This window comes from Myotis brandtii, unplaced genomic scaffold, assembly GCF_000412655.1.
Source record: "Myotis brandtii unplaced genomic scaffold, ASM41265v1 scaffold17, whole genome shotgun sequence".
Lineage (NCBI taxonomy): Eukaryota > Metazoa > Chordata > Mammalia > Chiroptera > Vespertilionidae > Myotis > Myotis brandtii.
The window spans coordinates 6,080,998-6,103,792 of record NW_005356259.1 but is presented as its reverse complement, the minus strand read 5'-3'; the positions used below and the strand labels follow the sequence as shown (position 1 = coordinate 6,103,792).

Below are 22,795 nucleotides of genomic sequence, written 5' to 3'. Positions count from 1 at the left end.
AACTATCTATAGTTGCATTATGTGAATATGCATATATGTATGTGCATGCATATACATGCAAGCACACATGCATATACATGTACACACACATATAATTTTTTTGCCTACTCTAATGTCAAGGTTTTAGCTACGTTTATGATGTTTACCAGAAATGGTTTTGGGGAATCAACAATGATATAACAGTACTAAAACATAAAAGCATATACAGTTTATATAGTTCCTAAACTATGCAAGGTCAAATATATATTCAGTCATAATTCATATATCTTCAGTTTAATCATACTACTATCATTATTGAAATAAAATAAAAATTGCTACTAAAATTCTGGCATTCCATTAAATTTTTGAAAAGTAGAACAGTAAAATAATTAAAACTGTTGTGCTTATAAGATTTTTATAAATTTTTCGTGACACTAAATATAATAGATCTAGCCCCCAATTCACATATACCTATAAAATCTCCTTTTATCCCTCATAATATAATATAAAGGGTTTCTTCATATAAGCAATGATTAGAATCATTCCCATCACTAGTATTCCTGACCCATGATCCATTAAAAATGCTTAACAAGTTCCATATTCTTAAAAACTAAAATTGTTACCTTGATATTTCATAAAGTAATAGAAAAAATCAATGTAATTTTCATTGAAATAAAAGTAATTTATCAATAAATATGATCAATAAATGTAATTGACAAGGAGAGAATTTATTTTTTTCTTTAAGTTAATTAAAAAAACACAATATTAAACAAGGCAGATCAATAGTATATTTGCTTACAGGTTCAACATCTAAGAATGTGCTGTGTTCTTCTTCATCTGGATGTAAGCCTTCAATAGTTTCTCTAATTTCAGGAGTGGCATGTAGGAAATGAGGAAGTGAAATGATCACAGGTTTTCCTGAAAACAAGTTTTAGGAAGATAATTGGGGATAAATATTTCACATAACACTAAAAAAAGATTCTTTGAAAATAAATCTTTAAAAATTTAAAAAAATGCATAGCTGGGTTTGAACACTAATTTTGGAGGATGAGGGTGAGGGAGAATTATAACATCTGATTGCTACTGTACAAATAAAATAACAAAATTCTCCATTATTTTACTAACCAGTCAGTTGATTCTGTTGTTTATGCCTTACGTATTAATTTTTAATATGTAAGGTTTAGCTGCTGAACACAGTTATAATCACATATGTTTTTGTTTTAGGTAGTAATATATCTATGAACTGAGTATTAATTAAGAGGTTTTTTCTTTCTTTATTCTCACCACTCCAATATGAAGAAAGTGAGCAAACCAAGACAGACCACAAATTGTGTGTAAGTCAGCCTTTGTTTCAGAGACACACTGAAAATATACTTATTTTTATTTACTATTTTCAAAGAAAGAAAAAATGGCAGATAGATAAGTTGAAATGCTCATAGTATTCTGGGAATTATTTTCCTTTTACCCTAAATGTAAAAGGAGCACCAGGATTCTATATGGCAAAAGAAACAACAACAATAACAACCATAACAATAATAAGGCTAAGTGGAATGGGAGAAAATATTTGCAGACTAGATATCCAATAAGTAGTTAATATGCCAAAATCTAAAATATACAAGGAACCCATACAACTCAAAATGACAATGAGAAGCATAATAATAATAATAATAATAATAATAAATGGAAAAGAGCCTAGACATTTTCCTTAAGTAACACAGAGAAATACTAGTATGATTTCATTGACTAATAACTAACCTATGCAGCACTGAAACACAATTAGGACTTTGAACACAATACAAAAAAACACACAAAAATTTCCTACCATCACCCTTACTTTCTGTCCTTATTGCTTTCTCACTTTAAATTTTTGGTCAAAGGGATCCTGGGTAAAGGTTACATTTTAAAGAACACTGCAAATTACAACATGAACTGTAATACTGAGAACATTTACTCACCTTCTTTGCACTTGCTAATGTCTAGCAAACCATAAAATGTACAATTATTTGAGATCTCTGGGTCTGTGCAGAAACAATGGTTTTCTGGATTTTGAATTGGAGATGCAAAGGCCTTGGGTGGAAGAATAAATCTAAACACAGAAATTCCTTTCAGATCAAGTTCGGCTCCAAACACAGCATAGATGGACCTAAACACAGAGAAAAGAGAGCTTCATTCCAGGGATCTGAACTATATTCCAGAGATTCATTTTTTCTTAGTTTTAGATTTATATTCTTACTCTAACTTGGAAAATCTAATATACTCTTATCAGAATTATTGCTTAATTTTTAGGGAAAACAAATCCTTATAAAATTTTAAGGCATATCAGAACTCAATACCTGAGTATGAGCTATCCTTACCTTTATTTTCAAAACCTTCTAAGAATAATTTTTGCTTGTGAAGTACCATGGTGTATTGATACTAAAGACATTTTTTTCAGTTTATTTCCTTCATAGATTAACTATTTATATGACTGCCTCAAATACTTTTTTGTGTGTGCCCACTTCAATAAAATAAAAATAAAATACCTGTCTTTCAAAACAGTCATGAAGAGAAAGACCACTTACTTGTAAGTGTGTGCATGTGAGCTTAATATACTGTATCCTATACCTCCATCATTTACCAAGTGTCCACCATAATCTTGGTAATGTGCTGGGGCTCAATAAATATTTCTTCCAATCCCCAGATAACTCTCTAGGAAGAAACACTGCTCTTTTCAATTTTACAGATAAGGAAAAGATTCAGAGATATTAAATACTGCTCACAACCACACAGCCTTTGGGAACAGGGTTAGGATTCAAGCATATTGGTGTGGGTTCTAATGCCGTGTGGTATCTACTAGGCCCCATCAATTGGAAAAGATGCTGTAGGGGAGGTAGAACACATTAATTAACATAGTTCTGTGACAGTGACATCACCTTCTCTGGACATCTTAGAAAAATTGGGCATAGAAGGATAGACTTGACTACTATTAAATATAATGCAAGTTTAGTAAAAGAAAGAAAGAGTTCTTGCTTAGACATAACAAGAAGAGAATGATTTATACTATGTAAAATATCTTTCTACATCCTTTACTTTTTTTTAAAAGCATTGATAAATATATTATGACTGTCATATTTATTCTTACTAAATGAAGAAAAGTTTCACTACGTGTATTTTATTTTTCTCAAATAACATTAAGTATGAGCTTCTTGGCCTGTGTTTTGTTACATGGGAAAATTTTCTGACTCACAGAAATGTATGTGTCTTTGTCTTACCTGCAAATGTCAGAGGAGAAGAATTGCAGTATCCGGGTCTTCTCAACAAAAGGAGGAAATGAGGCTGCATCTGTTTAAAAATTAAGCCAGTGTCAAGTGATTAGATGTCATGTGTGTCCTAGAAGAATGTAGAAATCTCTATTCCAGCATGGTCACTAGAAATAGTAATGTCAATTGTATCTGTAGCTTTAAAATTCTCTAGCAGCCACAATTTTAAAAGTAAAACAAAACAGGTATGTTTTATTTAACCCAATATACCCAAAATATTGTCATTTAAACATGTAGTAGAGTGGCACTTTTTTTTTTTTAGCATGAAATTGATTTAGCATTCCTTTTCAGTTTGCATTGTACTTTTGATAGTGATTCATTCATCTGCTCTAATGGCTGACTAATATTATTGAAATCATTTTTTAAAGTCCTCTCACTAAGAATTTCTTGCAAATGGTTTGAAAACATATCCATCAAACTAAAAAGAGCATTTTTTGAATTTATTGAATTTCTGCTGTGGTCATGATCCATGGCACACTCTGGATATATGAAGAAATAATGAGATAACTCCTCCATTTGCTCCTTAAAAGAATATCACCAAAACTGAGCCACCACTGAATGTTTTTATCTATAATGATAAGACCCATCCTTCAATTATGAATTCTAGGTTATTTTTCTGGTAAGTCTCCAACCTTGTAATCTTATTACCTTTCACTTATACTCTTGTGATAAGTAAAATGTAACAGAAGATCACAATGAACTTGATCCTGCCATTAAGGAACTGAATATTGCAGATTAGCTTAAACTCCCCAAATAGGTCACTGAATGGGCATTGCCTACAACTGTCTTACCAAGTCTTAACCATTAATGAAAAAGAACATTGAAAAGATTTAAAAATCATTATCTGAAATATCACTGAAGCTTACATCATAATCATACCAACAACTAGATAGCTGATATTAGCAGGGTATTAAAAAAAGCATTCAAATGTACATTAATACTTTCATTTTACATCTCTTCCAACTTCCTGAAGAAGGCAGAGGAAGCCTTTTTAAGTTGTGATGAAAACACATTGCAACTTTTTCTGTTTCGTGACCAAAAATCTGTCTTACAGGGACCATAGCAGAGTCCCCTATCCTGTCCAACCTACCTCTGCTCCTGTTTTTTTTTTTATTTCTGTTTTCCTCTTAGATCTTGTAATTTCATACCAGTTTCTCATATATTTATACTATTGTCATTATTAAATATCCTAGCTCCTCTTTTAAAGCTTCTCTACTTCTTAGCTTTGGACAGAAATGTTTAATACTTTTTTTTTCTAGACTCATAAAGAACCCATCAGTACTTAGGAACAGCACAGTGCCTTTCACTCTGCACCTAAGGACTGAAGTATTATGCTTATGCAATTACTAGAGCTAGTGGTATTGAGACACTTTACAATTGATTTGCAGAAACGCTTTACTTAGAAAGGAATTTATTTATTTTTCTTTTTTCCTTTCATCCACCCTCATGGCTCAAAGCATTACCAATCAAACCCATGTTTGTTCTGTTGTTCTATAAGGGAGTGATAACAAAATTAAATAAAAAATGCCAAAGTCAACAACACTTTGGTATTCCTCTTTATTACCTATTTTTTTGCATAATTTTGTATCTAAAGTTCTTCATCTTTATTATACCGTTTTCCTGCAGGGTATTGCCTCACCAACTTTGCAAACATCATTCTCCTGCCTCTACTTCTTAGTTGTTGAAAGCCCACCTCTGTTTTAATTACTCATGATGTTTGATTCCTCTTGCTCTTTAAAATCTTAATTCTTAAATTAATAGGTATATGTGTACTTTGTTTTTCTTCAAGGAGTACAATCAGCCAGTTCTAACCATACTATAAGTTCATAGTCCTGTGTTTTTCCCAAATCTTATTCAGAATTTTCATCTTTGCATACATTTTTCATGGTTAGTAGACACCTAACCTTGTTTTTGTTGCTATTTTCTCTCTCATTCTGACCACCTTATTCAAATAGACAGCTCTGTCTTGCAACTCTATCAATCCTACCTCAGCTTGAAACCTTACTTCGAGCCATGGGTCACCTTTTGTAATTACCTTGATATTTTTTATTTTTTTAATTTTAAATTATTATCTGTACAGTATTTACAAAGGATGTGAATAGTAGCTCCTTCTCTAAGTTTTTTAATCCATTACTTCTATTGTCAGGAAGGCAGTTCATTAAGTAAAGCTTTTACAAAGCAAACATTTTCCTAGTAACTCAATAAAGGCCAATCCTTGATGCTTAGTCTTCAGAAATCCTATCACATTAAGCAGATATTTACTAAACCTGTAAAAGAGTAGAGACTCTGAATTATGTTCTGGGGGTATAAAGACAGGTAAACATATACTCTCCCCTTCAGAATCCTCTAGGTATGATGGTGGATTTGTGGGAGAGAGGGAGGTGGGTTCATTGTGATTACTGCCAAGAAAAATGCTCTTACCTGTACCATTGACCATGTCACAATAACTTGGCCAATAGCCGAGAGTCCTTAGGAATAAAAAGAAAGAAAATGAACAAACATTCTCATTTCAAGAGCACCTTTCTTATGTTACTTTGTCTATTATGATGCAATATTGCTAAAATAAAGATTAGACATGACAAATGCTAAATTCAAGAAATGTTGTAACTCCTTCAGTCCATATTTTCTTTGAAGCTTTCATCTTGTTGAAATAAATTAAGTGCCTGATACCATTAAGTAGCCAGATTACAAAATAAAACTGTTTACATAGAAACAATTTGGAATAGACACCAGTCTGAAAAAAGGAAATTGAGAAACGTTGACCAGAAATTTAGATCTCTGCTTAGGAGATATTTTTTTCCAATGGGAGAAATAAATTATTTGGTAGTATGTTGAGTACTCAAACTGAATAGAAGAAAAAATATTCAGTGGGTAACTGATGTGAGCTCAGTATGAGAGGAGAGGGTAATGGGGAGGAGGAAAGAAAGAGAAGCAGATGTTTGATTAATAGAGATTGGAAACATGTAGTTAACCAATTTATAGCCCCCCTTTTAGTTCTTGCATGATCTGGCATTAAAGTAGGACAGAGTTTATTAATTTATACTCTCCTGTCTAGATAAGATATATACAATAAAAAAACATAGTAGTAATAGTTTTTCTGTATCCTCAGCCACTTTTTGGTGATAGAAAAACTTTTTTCTTATTCTTAATATGTCATCCAGTGAAATATCAATGCAGGTTGATGCTTCTTCTTAAAAACAGAATAAGCTCTTAATCATGCTCAGTGTTGCTATGATCAGTTACATTAACCTTATTATAATCTTGAAATTATTACTCTAACTAGGAGCACTTAGCAACTCTCCTCAAAATCTCTCTGTAATATTGAAATGGAGGAAATGTTCATGTTCTTCGATATATAAACAATGATGTGATTTCCCCTTAAATGAGCATTTAGAAGTGTTTGTTTTCCTCCATTAAACTTCTCTATAAAAACATGTAAATATGGACTCTGTAGAAGAAAAAGTACCACAGTAGTGAAAACTCAACTATTGTCAATTTTTCCATTGGGACTCAGGTGTGAGGAAATTGTTAGTTATATTAATAAAAACATTTTATCTCTTTCAATATTTTTGAGAGAGAGAGAGAGAGAGAGAGAGAGAGAGAGAGAGAGGTGAGAGAAACATTGATCTGCTGCCTCCTGCATGTTCCTAGACCAGGGATGGAAGCCTAACCTGGGTGCGTGTCCTGACAAGGAATCGAACCCACCACCTCTTGGTGTATGGGAGGACACCCCAACCAAATAAGCCACCTGGCCAGGACTCTTTCTATTTTGAATCCTTTGATCTTTTTCAGAAAACAAGTGGCCTAAAGCATATTTATTAACATCAAGGAGAAGAAAAGGTTTTCTGCCTTGAAATGTATTAGGGTTCTTCTTAGTTTACTCATATGATAAATTTCCTATATTTCAGTTGAATAGGCGGGATCTAGGAAAAGAAAGACAATCATGGCTGGCGATATGAACATACCACATTCTATTACTACTTCAAAGGAAACATGCTCTTTATTTCCAAGTTTAACATGCAAATTTTAAAACTACTTAAAACGTAACAAACTACTTAAAATATAAAATATTTTGTATTTTCATTGATAAGAATTTTTAAAAAGCTAAGCTATCATATGTAGAAATTATTTCAAGAAGTTTTTGAAGGGGAAAGTCATGGAAGTGTTAGCATGGATTCATTAAGCTTTTATCTTTATAGACACATTAGGTCATGTCAATGGAATGAAAATTTTTGTTTGATATACTCCACAAACAGGTTTAAAAAGCCAGTGAAACATATTTTTATGTCTCCTAGATGATCAGTTAATGCATTGATTTTCTCTCTTTTCATTTTGTGGTTATCTAATTGCATGGGGCACTGTAATGCTGGTTACACAGCAGAAATGAAAACAGTCCCTTTGGATTTCTTCATGTAAGAGAACCTGGGGCTGCTTTTCAGCAGCGAGGCACTAGTACAACCAGCTTTCATACATAAAGGGCTGATGCCCTGTAGAACAGGAATTCTCAGAGCTGAGATAGAGGCAGGTCTGTTGCAGAGGTGGGTGTCTATGCAACACCTGCTTTAGAGTTCCCTTGTAAAACACACACACACACACACACACACACACACACACACACACACACACACTTTACCTGGATACTTACCTTTTATCTTTGTAAGTGTCAATTATGGCAACTTTGCTTACATCATCTTTTCCATTGAAAACTTTATAAACGCCATCTGCAGTATCATTGTACTGAAAATACACGTACCAAGAAAAAATTATTTCTAGAACAATACATACTCTCCAAGTTATAAAACATGTAATTAACTCATGTTTGCATTTCTCAAAGACTGGTTATGCATAATTATTTTATATGGTTTAAAATATATAGGCATTGAAGTTTTAAACTTGTTCTTTAACATGTTAAAAAGATAGAATATAAAAGGTTCCAAGAAATAAGTGCTAGATGCTGAGACAAAGGAAGAAAACATATCAAAAGTTGATATAACCCAGACTCTAGTGTTCTTTTTCATAATTAAGCCAGTAAAACAGTTTGGATTACTATTCCTTTTATATTGAGGTGGAGATATTGAACAAAATCTATGAGAACAATGACAGATTTCTAGAGGTATTCTAAATATTATGATCTTTAATAAGTGGTCACCAAAAACTAGGTATACAAAATTAAAAACAAAATTACCCAAGTATTTGAGTTAAAAAATAATAACTGGGCCTTGCCAGCATCTCAGTGGTTGAGAGTTGACCTATGAACCAAGAGGTCACGGTTCAATTCCCAATCAGGGCACATGCCCAGGTTGCAGATTTGGTCCTGTGCGAGTCATGCAAGAGGCAGCCAATCAATGATTCTCTCTCATCATTGATGTTTCTATCTCTCTTTCCCTCTCCCTGCCTCTCTGAAATCAATAAAAATATATGAAAATAATAGTAATAATAATTGGTCAATGGGGGAAAAGAGGACATATGTCATACTTTCAACAATAAAGATTTAAAAAAATAGATAACTGAATCTCTGATCCCTTAGGCTTTCTACATTGATACTTAATTGATAATGTTGCAATCATGAACACTTTCTAAAAGTAAAATAACAACAATGAACTGGAGAATATAACTAATAGCTCATAGAGCAGCCGTGGGCAAACTACGGCCTGTTTGAAATGAATAAAACTAAAAAAAAAAAAGACTGTACCCTTTTATGTAATGATGTTTAGTTTGAATTTATATTAGTTCACACAAACACTCCATCCATGCTTTTGTTCCGGCCCTCCGGTCCAGTTAAAGAACCCATTGTGGCCCTCGAGTCAAAAAGTTTGCCCACCCCTGACATAGAGTGTCAAATCATTGTCAAAATTCCAATTTGAGGGTTAGCTTGTCTTATTTATAATTCAAAACATTGAGCTATAGCTAAGTCTATCACTAAGTTCACATTTTCCTTAATCTTCAAATTGTCATTTCATTTATAGACCGTAGGAATTCTTATTAATAAACTCCATAAGATAGGACATTGCTAATTTATCAGTGTCGTGTGTGTAAATTTAGGCTTTAAATTTATATTAAAACAATTTGTAAGAGGTCTAGAGAAGGAGGAATGATAGAACTAATACATTTAACACAATTAAAATGTTGGCACTAAACTTGATTTTTTCAGAAGTCAAAACTGAAAATAGTGTTCAAAGCCTTACCAGCATAACTTAATTTTAGACGAAGTGTTTATTTATAAAATAAAGAAATCCTGATTAAATATCATCTTCTTAATTAAAAATTTAATTGTTAAATTTATATAAGTAAATTTTATAAACTTGAAAAGCTGCAGGATGTGAGAAAAATGATTTTTAAAAATTAGAATATATATTCCCAGATAATAAATATGGCTAACACACTAAATTATAAAATTATAGATTTCCAATGCCATTTTATTTATCCAATGAAAGTAAAACAATATCAACATTGATATTTGGTACTCACGGGATAAAACACACCAACTGTTCTAGGAAGTGGGTATGGTACCACACTCAAGAACGGATCCGTATAGCCCCACAATAGTTCTCTCACACTTCTCCTTTGAAACAGAGATGACTTTGACTTTTTGATAAATGAGTTGAGTACCGCTTGAACAAATGGATTTGGATAGAGATGGGCTGCAGCCTACAAAAAACAACAACAAAAAACTGTGTAAAGACACCATTTATAGTATTAAATATTTAACAAATAAATGGATTAAATATGAGAATTAATTTTAATAAAAAATTTAAAAAACTATTTTTCTAAAATGACTGCCAAATCTTGCCAGAGCTAAAAGTATAATTTTTCTAATCCCTAGATAAGCACATTTGAGTGCCTCAGTTTCAGTTACAAGAAGAAGTCTTTCAAAATTAAGTCCTATTTTTTCCCAAGGATACACTTGAAGTGGTCTTCCAATTCAGTTGATTTTTTTCATCTTTCTTAATGACCAAAACTCTATTCAAATAAGGACATAGGAGCAGAATAAATACTATCTAGTGAGAGTTCTAATATTGAGATTAATTATAGTGGATTCTAGAGCATTTCAAAACAAATCATTTTGTTTGTCTACTCACAGCGACAGCCAGATTGAGAACAGTGAAAGTGTCATTCTCTGATCCAACTGACAGGGAAGGTTCAAAGATGGCACCATTGGGCTGTACAAAAGAGACTGTGTTTCTCAGAGGGTCATGGGTTATGTTTTCCTTGGAGAGATAACGAACTCTGAAATAGAGAAGTAAATAAAATTCAAAATTATTGTTTCACGTGAACGTTAGGCCTCAAATGTCATTCATTCATACAACAAATATTTTTGAATATATAGAATACATCAGAACTTACGCTAAACCAGTGGTCGGCAAACTGCGGCTTGCGAGCCACATGTGGCTCTTTGGCCCCTTGAGTGTGGCTCTTCCGCAAAATACCACGTGCGGGCGTGCACATACAGTGCGATTGAAACTTCGTGGCCCATGCGCAGAAATCAGTATTTTGTGGAAGAGCCACACTTAAGGGGCCAAAGAGCCGCATGTGGCTCGCGAGCCACAGTTTGCCGACCACTGCGCTAAACCATTGGCATAAGCCCATGCTGGTTCTCTAGCAAATTAGAGAAAGGGGTCTTAAATTTACACATAATATTATGTGTTATTTCAGGAGTTTACAGACTTCATGGTTAAACAGAACAGATACAAATCCAGACTTGGGATGGTCATGGTGGGGATAAGGGTCAAGACACATTTTGTAGCAATTCCACATACTGTAAGTGGTCTGAATTACAAAAAGAAGTTTAGTTAGGGGAAACAGGTTTGAAAGTGGCACATATAAGGTAAGAAGAACCTGGTGTATTTTTAGAAATGCAAATGGTAGAATTTGGTTGGATTATAAAGTGAGAGAGTAAGGAGAGTGGTAGGAAATAAGCAAGATCTCAAACATAAAGGCTTGTATCTCACACTCAAATGTTTAGCCTTTATCCTAGGGTAAGGAGGGGACAGGAGAAAGGTTTAAGCAGGGGAATATGAAGAACACATTGTCTTAGAAAGAATGCTCAAAATACATAATCTACCCAGCGCTGGCTGTTCCATATTTTTCAGTACTTTAATGAGAATAAAGATAACTAATGGCATATAATTTACTCCAGACTAATTTCCCTCCCTTTCCCATATATTGAATCCTGACTAGTATTAAATCAGTGTTCATTGGCTCTAACATATCTAGTTTCATGTTACCAACTACATTTTAGGAATGTATTGAAGGGCGATTACTGTGGAGAAAAAAATCTTGGCAAGTACAAGATATTCGCTGAGATGAAATAATGGACACATCATTTGTTGCACTATAATATAGTTAATGTTTATGATGTAAGGTGAATAGTTAACTAAGGTAAAGACTGATAAAAACATGTAATTGAAATGTAAAAACCAATACTTTTCACTCAGGTATAAAAAAAAAATGTAACTTTCTGTAGGGTACGGATTATGAGTGTTTTGTCCCTCCAGCTCAGTGCCTGGTGCATGGTGAGTTCTCCATAAATATTTTTGAATGAACAAATTAATTAATGGCTCACATTATTTCAAAAGAGAACTCCCAATCATCTAGAAAAAGATTTTATTTTTAATATCATTTAATCAAAGCTTTATTATTTATTCTTATGGGGGTACTAAATACATACAAAGAACATAAAAATCTAAATCAGCACCCAGGACAGTATATTACTAGTCATTTACTATTTTCTCTTATATAGATGTAAATTTAAAATTATATTACATGTTATTAACATTTAAAGTTGAAATAATAGGTATAAAATTGTGACCTAAATTCTAGCTTATTTAAACTGTACTTACAACATTATACCAGTAGATGGCACTCACTGAGAAAAATCCTTTAAACTGAGGCCTGTTAATAGAATGTGCTTTTTAAAAAAGAACATAATCACTCAATTTTTTGGTTTAAAAATTAGAATGCAGGCAGGTTTTGGAAAGTTTTGGTTAAGAATGTCAAAGGGAGTAATCTGCCTTATATTTTTCCCCAAGACTGCTTTCTTTGTGTTCCTGCAAAAAACAAAGTAACTCAAACATTATATATGTTTGAGATTTGAGAATATTCTGAAGGATTTACTAAATATTCATAGAGCAACAGAGATGGTGAATGTCGGAATAAGTGCCATTAAGATCTCAGTCCTGGAAATTCTATGCTTTGCACCATGTCATACCTCACCAATAAAAATTTCATCAAAGTCACGTAAGCAGCCATCAGCCAAATAAGCCTGTGGTTCTGTTTGAGACAGAATACCTTCCTACACTGCCAATTTCACCTGGATTCAGAGCATAATTTATGGGGCGGTAGCTTCACCTCAACAGGTGTAAGATTCTCAAGCTATTCCCTTTTTCTGAAAGGTGGTTTCCATTACTTAAGGCATGCCAGCAGACTCTAATGACTCAATGACGGTGACATTGGTGAGACAGGATGACCCCAACCTGATAAAAAATCTCTTTAACGTTGTGTGGATGAAAAGCAGCCACATGCTAATCTGAGTGGCTCAATGAAGGCCTGCACGGCATCCTTATAAACTCAGAGAGCTAGAGTAACCACAAAGGGTGGATCTGAAATTAAACCCTCTTTAGCTAAAAGCAGTTTATGGTGGGCAGTCATGTCCTAGGCTGGTATCTTCCCTGACAAAGGTCAATATTTACCTTAACTAAGCCTGTCTATTGTCTTTTGCATCTGAGAACATTCCTTTGGAATGTCAGGGTAACTCCCCTTTCCCAGACCTCACAGGGCACAACCAGTACACTGGGACAGAGTCCAGAAATCCTCACTGTTTTATCATGTTAATTGTTGACTGTTAACTAGCCTGTACCCACCTATGTAAAAAATGCATGTGTCTATCATTTTACTTTTCATCCAATCCCAGAGGTTTCCCACTGTGCTTTCTCCCACTCCCTTAATCTATCACCAGTGGATTTCATGTAACCCACTTGCAGCATCTCTTTTGATTGTAATGTATAAAATAAGATGCACAACTGCCATTCTCAGGAGCTTTATCTCAATCCGTTGAGATTTTGCTCCCCAGCCATTGTCAACAATCAGGCTCAAAAAAATCTCACAAAAATTCTTCACAGGTTTGAATGTTTCTTATGTTGACAATTGTTATATAAGTAGAAATTTATTGTTTATAAACATTAGCTGCAAATCCAACTGGTTTCCTCCAACCCTCCCATCATCGCCTCTTCAAATGAATTGAGTGCATCTAACCCACCCTCTTTTGTCCTTTAGAGGTTAGAGCCTCTAAGAATAAAATATATATTACTTGTCACCTATCAGAGTAGGGCTAGGACTAGATTCAATATTATGTTAATGTTTCCCCACATTCTCCATAAAGTAAAAAACAAACATAACCTCCCCACAAACAAAAATTTAAACAGAAAATATAAATTTTCAAATTCTAACAACTATTCTTTTTCCTCACATGCATTCAATTAATCAGATTATGATTTTTAAGCAATATACTTCAATATTCATTTGGTCACATGTGACTTCTAGATTGTCATAGGTACACATCATATCTGCAACATTTTTTGAAACAAGATATTCATATAGGCTTTTGATAATAACACAAAACTGTAAGAGCATGAAAAAAATGAATATTCTTTCTAAAGTAAGCTTGTTTTTTTTTTTGTAATAACAAAAATCAAGTCTTCTTGGACAGAGTTGTAAATGGTTACAGACATATGCACAGACACAGGAGACATGGAATAATTGCTAGGACACCACAAGCACCATGGCCTTTTATACATCATGTGCTATTACAACAGGCACTACCTTCACAAGTATCATTATTTCATTATATTTTGAGCGTGAGTTGTTACTATAGAAATATAATAATAATATGTGGAGAGAAAAAATATACAATTATAGATGATCTAAAACAAAAAAGATACTAAAACTATAAATTATTTAAAAATGGTTAAATATATATATATTTGTGGTAAGAATTGATTATGGTATGTAACTAGTTGTAATCCTTGAGAAAAAAGATATCACACCTTTATATATCAAATGATACGGCAGAATTTAATTATGCTTCCATATGGATCTCGTAAATATATGCCTAATCCTTGGTTAAGGTTAGTGTTTGTAACAGCTCAATCTCTGCTTTTTTTCTTACTTGATAGTGGGTAAAAAGACATAGTCTATAACTTAAGTAGGGGAAAACATACAAAAATCTAGGAGTTACCAGTTCCTAGGTTTGTATGAACATGAACAAATCCTATCACATCCCTGATGTCAGTTTTATTTAATTACAAGATGAAAAGTTCTGGCTATTATTTCCCTCTTAGTTTTAATAGTCCAAGATGCCATTCCAAAGCATGTTAAATTATTAGGAAATTTAGGATAAAGTTATAGCATATTCAGTCTCAGCACTGGGAAATATGTAATAACGAGTCTACTGAATAAATAGAAACCCCCATTTGAGCTGGGAATTACTAGTAGTTTGAATAGAAAACCTTAGTAGCTACTGCGGTTGTGTAACATCAGTTTAATGTGGTTTTCAAATTTGAGTGTGTATTGGCATCACCCAGAGAGGTTTGTAAAGCTTATTTTTGATTTCTAACCCAAGAGTCTTTGATTGACTTGGTCTGGGATAGAGTCTGAAAATTTGCATTTTTACCAAGTTCCCAGTGTGATGCTGATGCTGCTAGCCTAGGGACCATACTTTGAGAACCACTAATGTAATCTATACATTCACTCTTAAAATGTTAAAGTCGTCTAGTTTTTAAAATTCTGATAGATATCTTTTTCTATGGATCACACATATTTCAGAGTCATGGAGAATATATTCCACAAGTGTAAAACGCCTGCAACTCCTTAAACGTAGGAGTTAATTGATGCTAGTCAATTTAAACCTAAATAGATACTTCTTATAATCAATAAGTCTTTAGATCAGGATTCTATACAAGCATAAACAAAATATTTCAATGTATATGATTGACAAGATAATATAAGTCCCTTTCAAATCAATGGCATTTATCATATGGAAGCCTTTTCAGAAATACATATGGTCAAGGAAAGAGTGGCACTTACTAGAGGGGACTCACCTGTATGTATAAGGACCTACTTGCTTCACCTTGACATTGGTGCTGTTAACCATCACTTCCTCTGGATTTTGCACATCAAAGATCCAAAACTGTCTGTAAACTTCAGTGCCTGTTTTAACCCAGTTTTTAAAAGCAGTTGTACCTTCTTCAAGGACAACTTCCTATAAAAAACACACACAAAACAAGCTTGGGTTATTTCTTTGTAGTAAATAAGGGCACTTCTGGGTGTTTTCACCTGTAATTAGCCAATGAGAAGACCAGGCGCAAGTACCTTCATACATGAGAACCTTTGCAATCTCGCCACTCACTTGCAACAGAAATGTTTCAACAAATCATCGTAGCAACGTCTTTAGTTAACCTTTTACAAAAAGAATCTCTGTGTAATACTGCACACGTCTGCTGATCTTAAGGCCAATCATTGGCAAGCCTTCGACAGTGACCCTTCGGCAATATTGCAGCAGTTAGGAACAACACAATTTATTAAGCAAATTGTATTAAAGCTCTTCCAAAAAGTTCTTATCATGTGGAACATTAACTTTTCTTCTGCAATAAGTGAGTTGGGCTGATGAGGCAAAAACAGAAAAATTGAGAGAAAAGTCTAGTGGTCATGGACACTATTTGCTTTTCTTCAAAAGCTGGAGACTTCAGGGGATGATCACTTAAGGTTAATTAAATTAAGAAAACAAATGCTTCCGAATAAGAAACACACAATTGACCTCCTCACTTCAAAATCATGCTCAATATGGCTTCCCCTATTTCTCAGTATATCTGCAGCAACCCAATAGTACATGTACCCAAACATTACAATAGTCTAATTCATTATTATTAGGATACTATGATTTCAATAAAAGGATTAAATAAGGAAGTCGTCCTAGTATTCTTTTGTGAAATCTATTAAACGTTGTGGACACTCTTTGTAGTGGAAAAACAAAATACCAATGACAGAATCAGAAAACCCTATTTTGGAAAATCTGTCCCTTTCTTTAGGAGCTGTGGGACTGAGTGGAAAGCCACCTAACCCCAGAGGGCTAACCTCATTATCTGTAAAAGAAGGGAATTTTAGATGCTCTCCCAGTTTCTTTCTGTGGCTTTTGCTCTCGGGGCCGGAAGTCTATGAAGCTATAGTAACTAGTGCCAACAAAGGTGATTTTGTGGCAGGCAGTATTTCCAATGAAGAACCTTGTAAAAATGCCCAGGCAGAAAGCTCCAACTTCCCTCGGTGTGCTAGAGGAAGAGGAAGAAAACTATTTCACAGAACATGAACCTAAAGAGGCCCATAAATATAGGAACACAATCTGATCTATTTGTTTCCTTCACCTGGAAGCGTCAGTTCATAGAATGATGAATCAGGAAAGGACATTGGACATTATTACCACATTTTCTAGTACTGAGGCTCTGAGAAGCCAGGTGGCTGGCCCATGGATAATCTAGGCATATCGTCGTAGAAGTACACTGAGAATCCCAGGCCCTGACCCTTAGACCAGTCCTCTTTTACACCAGGCTATTTTCTGTCACCTCTGCACTTAGTTGGTAAAAGTAAAACTGAGTTTCATATCTTCAGGAAACTTTACATATTGCTTAAAGCAAAGACTAAGGCAATTCCTTGGGGGAGAACAAGGCACCAATTGAAAATGCCATTACAAAATCCCTGCTGTTGCAATCACTGACACTGGTTACACTGGAGCTGCTAAAGTGATGGTGGGCCCTATTCCTTTCACAACCAATTATCCTTGAAAAACTTGCCATTCTCTCCCAGAAAGTTAGATTCCGGTACTAACAAGCCTCATATTAAGACAAAATCACAGGCAGATCATGTATCATGGCTATTTTTCTAAATGTAAAGATGTATAATGAGGATGCTGAAGCTGAAATCTATATAGTAGCTGTGTGCTGTATTAATTTACCCATTTCAAGAGACATATGAGAGGAAAACACACATGAACCTATATTTGTACACATTACTCTCACACTCCAAGAATCTTAAGGACTAATGCAATATCAATTATTTATCATGTACCTCTCAAGCCACTTATCTTAGTTCAGTTCTTAATGAAAGAAAATCAATAAATGCTTATGGAATTGAAAAGGGAATATGACGGGATATCCTTGGTAGGACAGAATACCTCCCTCACCCTAATGCATATGCATTTAATCTTGAAAGTCCTAATATGCCTTTCTTCTAAAGGCCAATACACCACTTTGCCTTAATTATTAATCAGAAGATTTCTTTTTCTTTTTAAATGCGAACATTGAAATGAATGCTTTGATTTGCCAATTGTTAAATTTAGGGTCATCTAAACCTATCCAATTTTTTTCAGAGGTAGAAATGGGTCCTAGAGAAAACAGAAAACAGATGTCTGATTCAATGACATATGACAATTTAGTGGCAGATAATAAAGAAACTGGGCATTTTCACTATAATTTTCTATAGTTTCCATATTGTCATGATTTGTTCAGAGACAAAAATATTGCAACAATCAAAATAGGAATGCATTTCTTCTGATCCTAACATTACGTATTAGAACATTGTATAGACACCCTTTGACCACCAAGATTGACTATGTCACAAGTTCTTCTTTTAAAAGGAGCAAACGATTTTATGCCTTTGTGAATTTAAAATTGGATTTGGGCTATCTAGCCTATTTTGCAAATCCTTGGCTAAATTTGAAGTATAAAGCTGATCATTATGTAATCAGTATCTGTCTCTGACTTTAAGTATACAGACTATCCAGCCCCAGCGATGGCTGGATTCCAACCTGATGACTCCTATGGCATGGTCTCCAGCTGGGTTTGAAAGCCATTGGCTTTGAAACTTCTATTCTGTTTTATTAACTTGAAAGCAGATGTTTGTGATAGTAATATCTTCTCTCTAGTCACATGCTCGCTTTATTATTGTTGCAGAAAAGCAGTACTCATCTACATGACTCATCATACAACTTTAGTGTATGTAATTATTAAAATGACCTTGATGTCTTCTTATGTGTTTAATATGGACAGTAAAGTTGTAGAAAATATATCAATTTCTCAAGAATATTATCTACATGAATAAAAGACAAAGATGCTAATTGACCATACCTTTGCTATGCCCAAGCCACACCCACCAGCCAATCAGAGCTACTATATGCAAATTCACCCAACCAAGATGGTGGCTGGCAGCCGTGGAGCTGGAGCAAGCAGGAGGCTTGGTTTCCCTGGCGATGGAGGAAGCCAAGCTTCCTGCCTGCCCTGGCCTGCTGTGGCCTCCGCAAAAGGCAACAAAGTTTCAATTATAGAAGCTAAATAAATCCCAGATACCTGCTTTCAGCCAGCCACCACTGGGAGCTTGGGTGGCTGGAGGCCTTGGCCAGCCTGCGAACAGTCATCAGCCCCTCACCCAGGCTGGCCACACCTTCATGGGATAAGGATCCCTACTGCGGCCTTGGCCAGCCTTCAAACAGCTATCAGCCCCTCACCCAGGCTGGCCAGGCGCCCCAGCGGGTACCCCCACCCTAAAGGGGCTGTGGCCAGCCTGCGAACAGCCATCAGCCACTCACCCAGGCTGGCCAAGCACCCCAGCGGGACCCTCACCCTGATCCGGGACACCCTTCAGGGCAAACCAGCCAGCCCCCACCCATGCACCAGGCATATAATAAAAGGGTAATATGCAAATTGACCCTAACAGCAGAGCAACTGGGAATCACTGGTCACTATGACACACGCTGACCACCAGGGGGCAGACGCTCAATGCAGGAGCTGCCCCCTCGTGGTCAGTGCGCTCCCACAAGGGGAGCTCTGCTCAGCCACAAGCCAGGCTGATGGCTGCCAGTACAGTGGTGGTGGTGGGAGCCTCTCCCGCTTCCTCAGCAGCGCTAAGGATGTCTGACTGCAGTTTAGGTCTGCTCCCCGCTGGCAAGTGGACACCCCCGGAGGGCTCCCGGGCTGCCAGAGGGATGTCTGATTGCCACCTTAGACCCAATCTCCCAGGGAGCGGGCCTAAACCAGCAGATGGTCATTCCCTGAGGGGTCCCAGACTGCGAGTGGGCACAGGCCCGGCTGAGGGACCCTCCCGAGTGCACAAATTTTTGTGCACCAGGCATCTAGTAAAACAATAAGAGGCAGAATCAGGTATAGCAGATTATAATCTATGAGTTAGATCCCCTTATCCTACCCCCTCACTTGACCAAGTACAGTGGCTTCTTCCCTCAAAGCATAGAATGAAGTGGTCAAAATGAATTTAAGATGCTATGAGTTTGATCCTTAGTTTGGTCTTGTATTAATCATTTAAACTCAGGCAGGTTAAATTATTTTGTATCTCAGTTTTCTGATGCGTAAAATGGGAATAATAATATTAGGTTAAGCCATATGAATTAATATTTTTGAAAGTCAAAATTAGTTGAATATAGTTTAATTAAATATTTATCTTTATAGTTTGTTATAAATATGAACACTTAAAAAAAGAGTTAGAACACAGCAAGCATTCAATAAACATGTTAGCTATTATTACTATACAAATCCTACCCACTCTATAGAAGGAAAATGCTAATGTAATTTATTCCCAGACTGCTTTAATGGTGTCATTTATATTATTTACTATCTAAACAAGTCATGTGGCAATAAGTCATGCACTATCCCATGAAACTTATTTTTCTGCTACTTAATTGTTTTTATATTTATACTCACTCCAGTGAAATAAAAACTTCCTTAAAAAGCAGCAACTAAACAAATATTTTATCTCCCCACTCACTACCACAAGTTGTTCTGTTAGGATCAGTTACAAGCACTTTCCCCAATTTCAAAAACAGTTCTCATTTTCATATGCATTGTGTGTGTGTGTGTGTGTATGTGTGTCTGTGTGTGTGTGTGTGCTGAGTCAAAAAATGGCCTTAGTCTCAGATTATCAAGTTACCAATTAAAATCCAGAATAAAATTCAGTGAAACAGATTGAACTTAATATTTCTAAAATTCAGGAAATTTTCTCCCAAAGTTTATGTGGGAAATTAAAATGAGAGATTTAGTATTTGGCATGAAAATTAAATTATGTTCATATTATATTGGGCTGGAGGAAGAAAATTATATATGCTTACCTGCTATTTCTTGAAACATTGTTTTTAAGTGATTTTATTAATGCAGTTAAAATGCAATATTTCTAGTGTTTAACCCATTTTTACTGCTATATTAATTTAAAATTTGTTCTAAATCATTTCATATACTCAGATATTGTCACTAAATTTTTAAAAATCCTACATTATTTAACAACTAATACTTCAGACATTTATTTTTAAATTTTAAATGCTAGAAAATGTATGAACTATTTTGTTATATGTAGAAATACTATAAGCATATATGTGAAATTAATATAAATATAAATTAATGTATATTATTAAAATGTGGTCTATTGATTAAAAAACCTAGTCATTTTAGTGAACAGAGATAATTGTTATTTCAATTTACTTTTTCTGAAAGCATTTATTTTAAGCTACTAAAAGGATCATTCTTTCAAGAATTGGAGGAAAAAAGGATGGTATAATTGAATGATGATATAACTGAACATTTGTCTTTTAATAGGCAAATAAAAGGAACACTTTAATTCCATTCTTGGTGTTCTATGGTTAATATTCTAGGGAAATTAAATTAAAATGTATTTAAAATTATTTATGTTACACAATATTCACTAAGCATTTATCAAGTAACATTAACAAAGTGGAGTGATAAATTATCTTTTGTAAGTGGTGGCAGAACTTTGACCTTTTTCCAAAGTGCCTTGCACATTTGTAGCAGCTTGAGCCATTGGCTTTTAATCTACTTAGCAAGATTACATAAACTTGCTGACTCAACACAAATCATTAGAAATCGCAGTACAAAAAAATGGTAAGAAAGTTTTCCACTATGATCCATTAAAAAAGCATGAAGTCCCTAAAAAACATCCCTTGGAAATAAAGCGTAAACTTCATATATGAAAGAAAATTTCTGAGCTAGTTTAGACCATTTCAAATGCTAGTGTCAGGGTGTCAGTTTTTAGAACTGGATGGTATCAGAGATTCCAACCCTATATTTTATAAATAACAATAATACAAGATGATTTTCTAATATTTTTTAACTAAATACTTTAATTCTTTTTTTTAATAGTGCTAGTGTACCGGTAATAACTTTATCAATTTGCTATTAGTCAATTAAATAAAGAAAATCATTTTCAATGAGTTTCAATGGTAAACACAAAGTGGCCAGTACAAAATCTTGTACATATTTCTAATATAACAGCAATATCGTAAGTGCTCCTGAGGCAGGGGTAAGACAATCGGCTCCTGAGTTTGTATATAATTCAGCCATTTGACTCTTACTATATGCTAAACAGATACATATGCCAGTCTTGTTTAAAAAATAGTTTTGTAAACTAAAGGGGAAAAAAATGAAGCCTTATTTAAACAAAGAAAAAGTTCCAGCATCTTAATGTGACCAAAATTGTCAATTCAACATGATTATATAGAAACGTGAGACAAAAATCAGGCTCAGTAACAAATGTACCAAAGACTCTAACTATTGAAGGGATTCTGATATTGTCTTAGTTGATGGATATGTAACTGGGATACAATGCAAACCATCATTTAATAGGTTCAGGGAACTCATTCTTCTCTCAAATTTCAGTTTTGTACCTCTTCCTTCTTCTAGAGTCTAGAAGGATTCATACCTTTTGTCTTGTAAAAGATTGCACAGTACACCCTCATTTCAAAACAAGAAGAGAAAAAACTCTATTTCTTTATTTCATGCCCCCTTTATTACCCTATCCTACTGAAATTATACTTTCAAAATTATATTGACCATGTTTTAACCATTATTTCCTTGATTTTCATCTGCCTGAGAACATTTTATTCTCTTTCCTTGAGTGTTGGCCTCCTATTAACTGCCCCCAAATTACAATCTTTTGTTTTTATTTCTTCATTTAAAATCATTTCTTTCCATTTTCTGTTTTGCCTTCCTACCTCTGAATTATGCACAAGTCATAGAGTATTCTCTCTGCCCCTTTGTCTCTACATTCATATTCTCCGGAAAGCAAATCCAGTTTAGTTTTATCTGTGTAGTCATAATAAAATCCACCTGAACTCTGACATTTGAAATCTGCACCGGTGTTCATATCAGACCATTGATAACAAAACCTCTGTGTTGTATTCTTCTAAGGTACACATTCTCTTAGTCACGAGACTAGATATGTAGTTTGTTCTACTCTCTCTCCTAACTTAGTCCCTCCGTCCAAACTGCCATTGCATCTCATGTCCCATCAGTTTTTCCTATAGACTATCACACTAGAACAATGACTTTTGTTACAGACTGTGCAAAGATCTTTCTAAAAGAGAGTCATCATAAATTCTCCTTGAAAGGTTTTCTCCTGTTTAGCTGTGTTGGTTTTTTTTTTTTTTTTTTTTTTTTTTTTTTTTTTTTTTTTTACAC

At 34.5% G+C, this 22,795-nt stretch overlaps 1 protein-coding gene across 5 annotated transcripts in view; it reads right to left on the bottom strand.

The window, feature by feature from the left end:
* CD36 (CD36 molecule (thrombospondin receptor)) overlaps positions 1–22,795 on the bottom strand; it is a 60,173-nt gene that overhangs the window by 5,400 nt on the left and 31,978 nt on the right. For all 5 annotated transcript variants that reach the window (XR_001361415.1, XM_005862925.2, XM_005862924.2 and 2 more), the window contains 8 exons: positions 15,374–15,534; positions 10,358–10,505; positions 9,747–9,926; positions 7,924–8,015; positions 5,700–5,746; positions 3,231–3,300; positions 1,935–2,122; positions 779–897 (listed from right to left, as the gene is read on the bottom strand). Coding sequence is in view for 4 of the 5 variants with exons in the window: in XM_005862925.2 (XP_005862987.1) it covers positions 779–897; positions 1,935–2,122; positions 3,231–3,300; positions 5,700–5,746; positions 7,924–8,015; positions 9,747–9,926; positions 10,358–10,505; positions 15,374–15,534 (1,005 nt within the window). In the remaining variant the exon portion in view is untranslated. The remainder of the gene's footprint in view (positions 1–778; positions 898–1,934; positions 2,123–3,230; positions 3,301–5,699; positions 5,747–7,923; positions 8,016–9,746; positions 9,927–10,357; positions 10,506–15,373; positions 15,535–22,795) is intronic.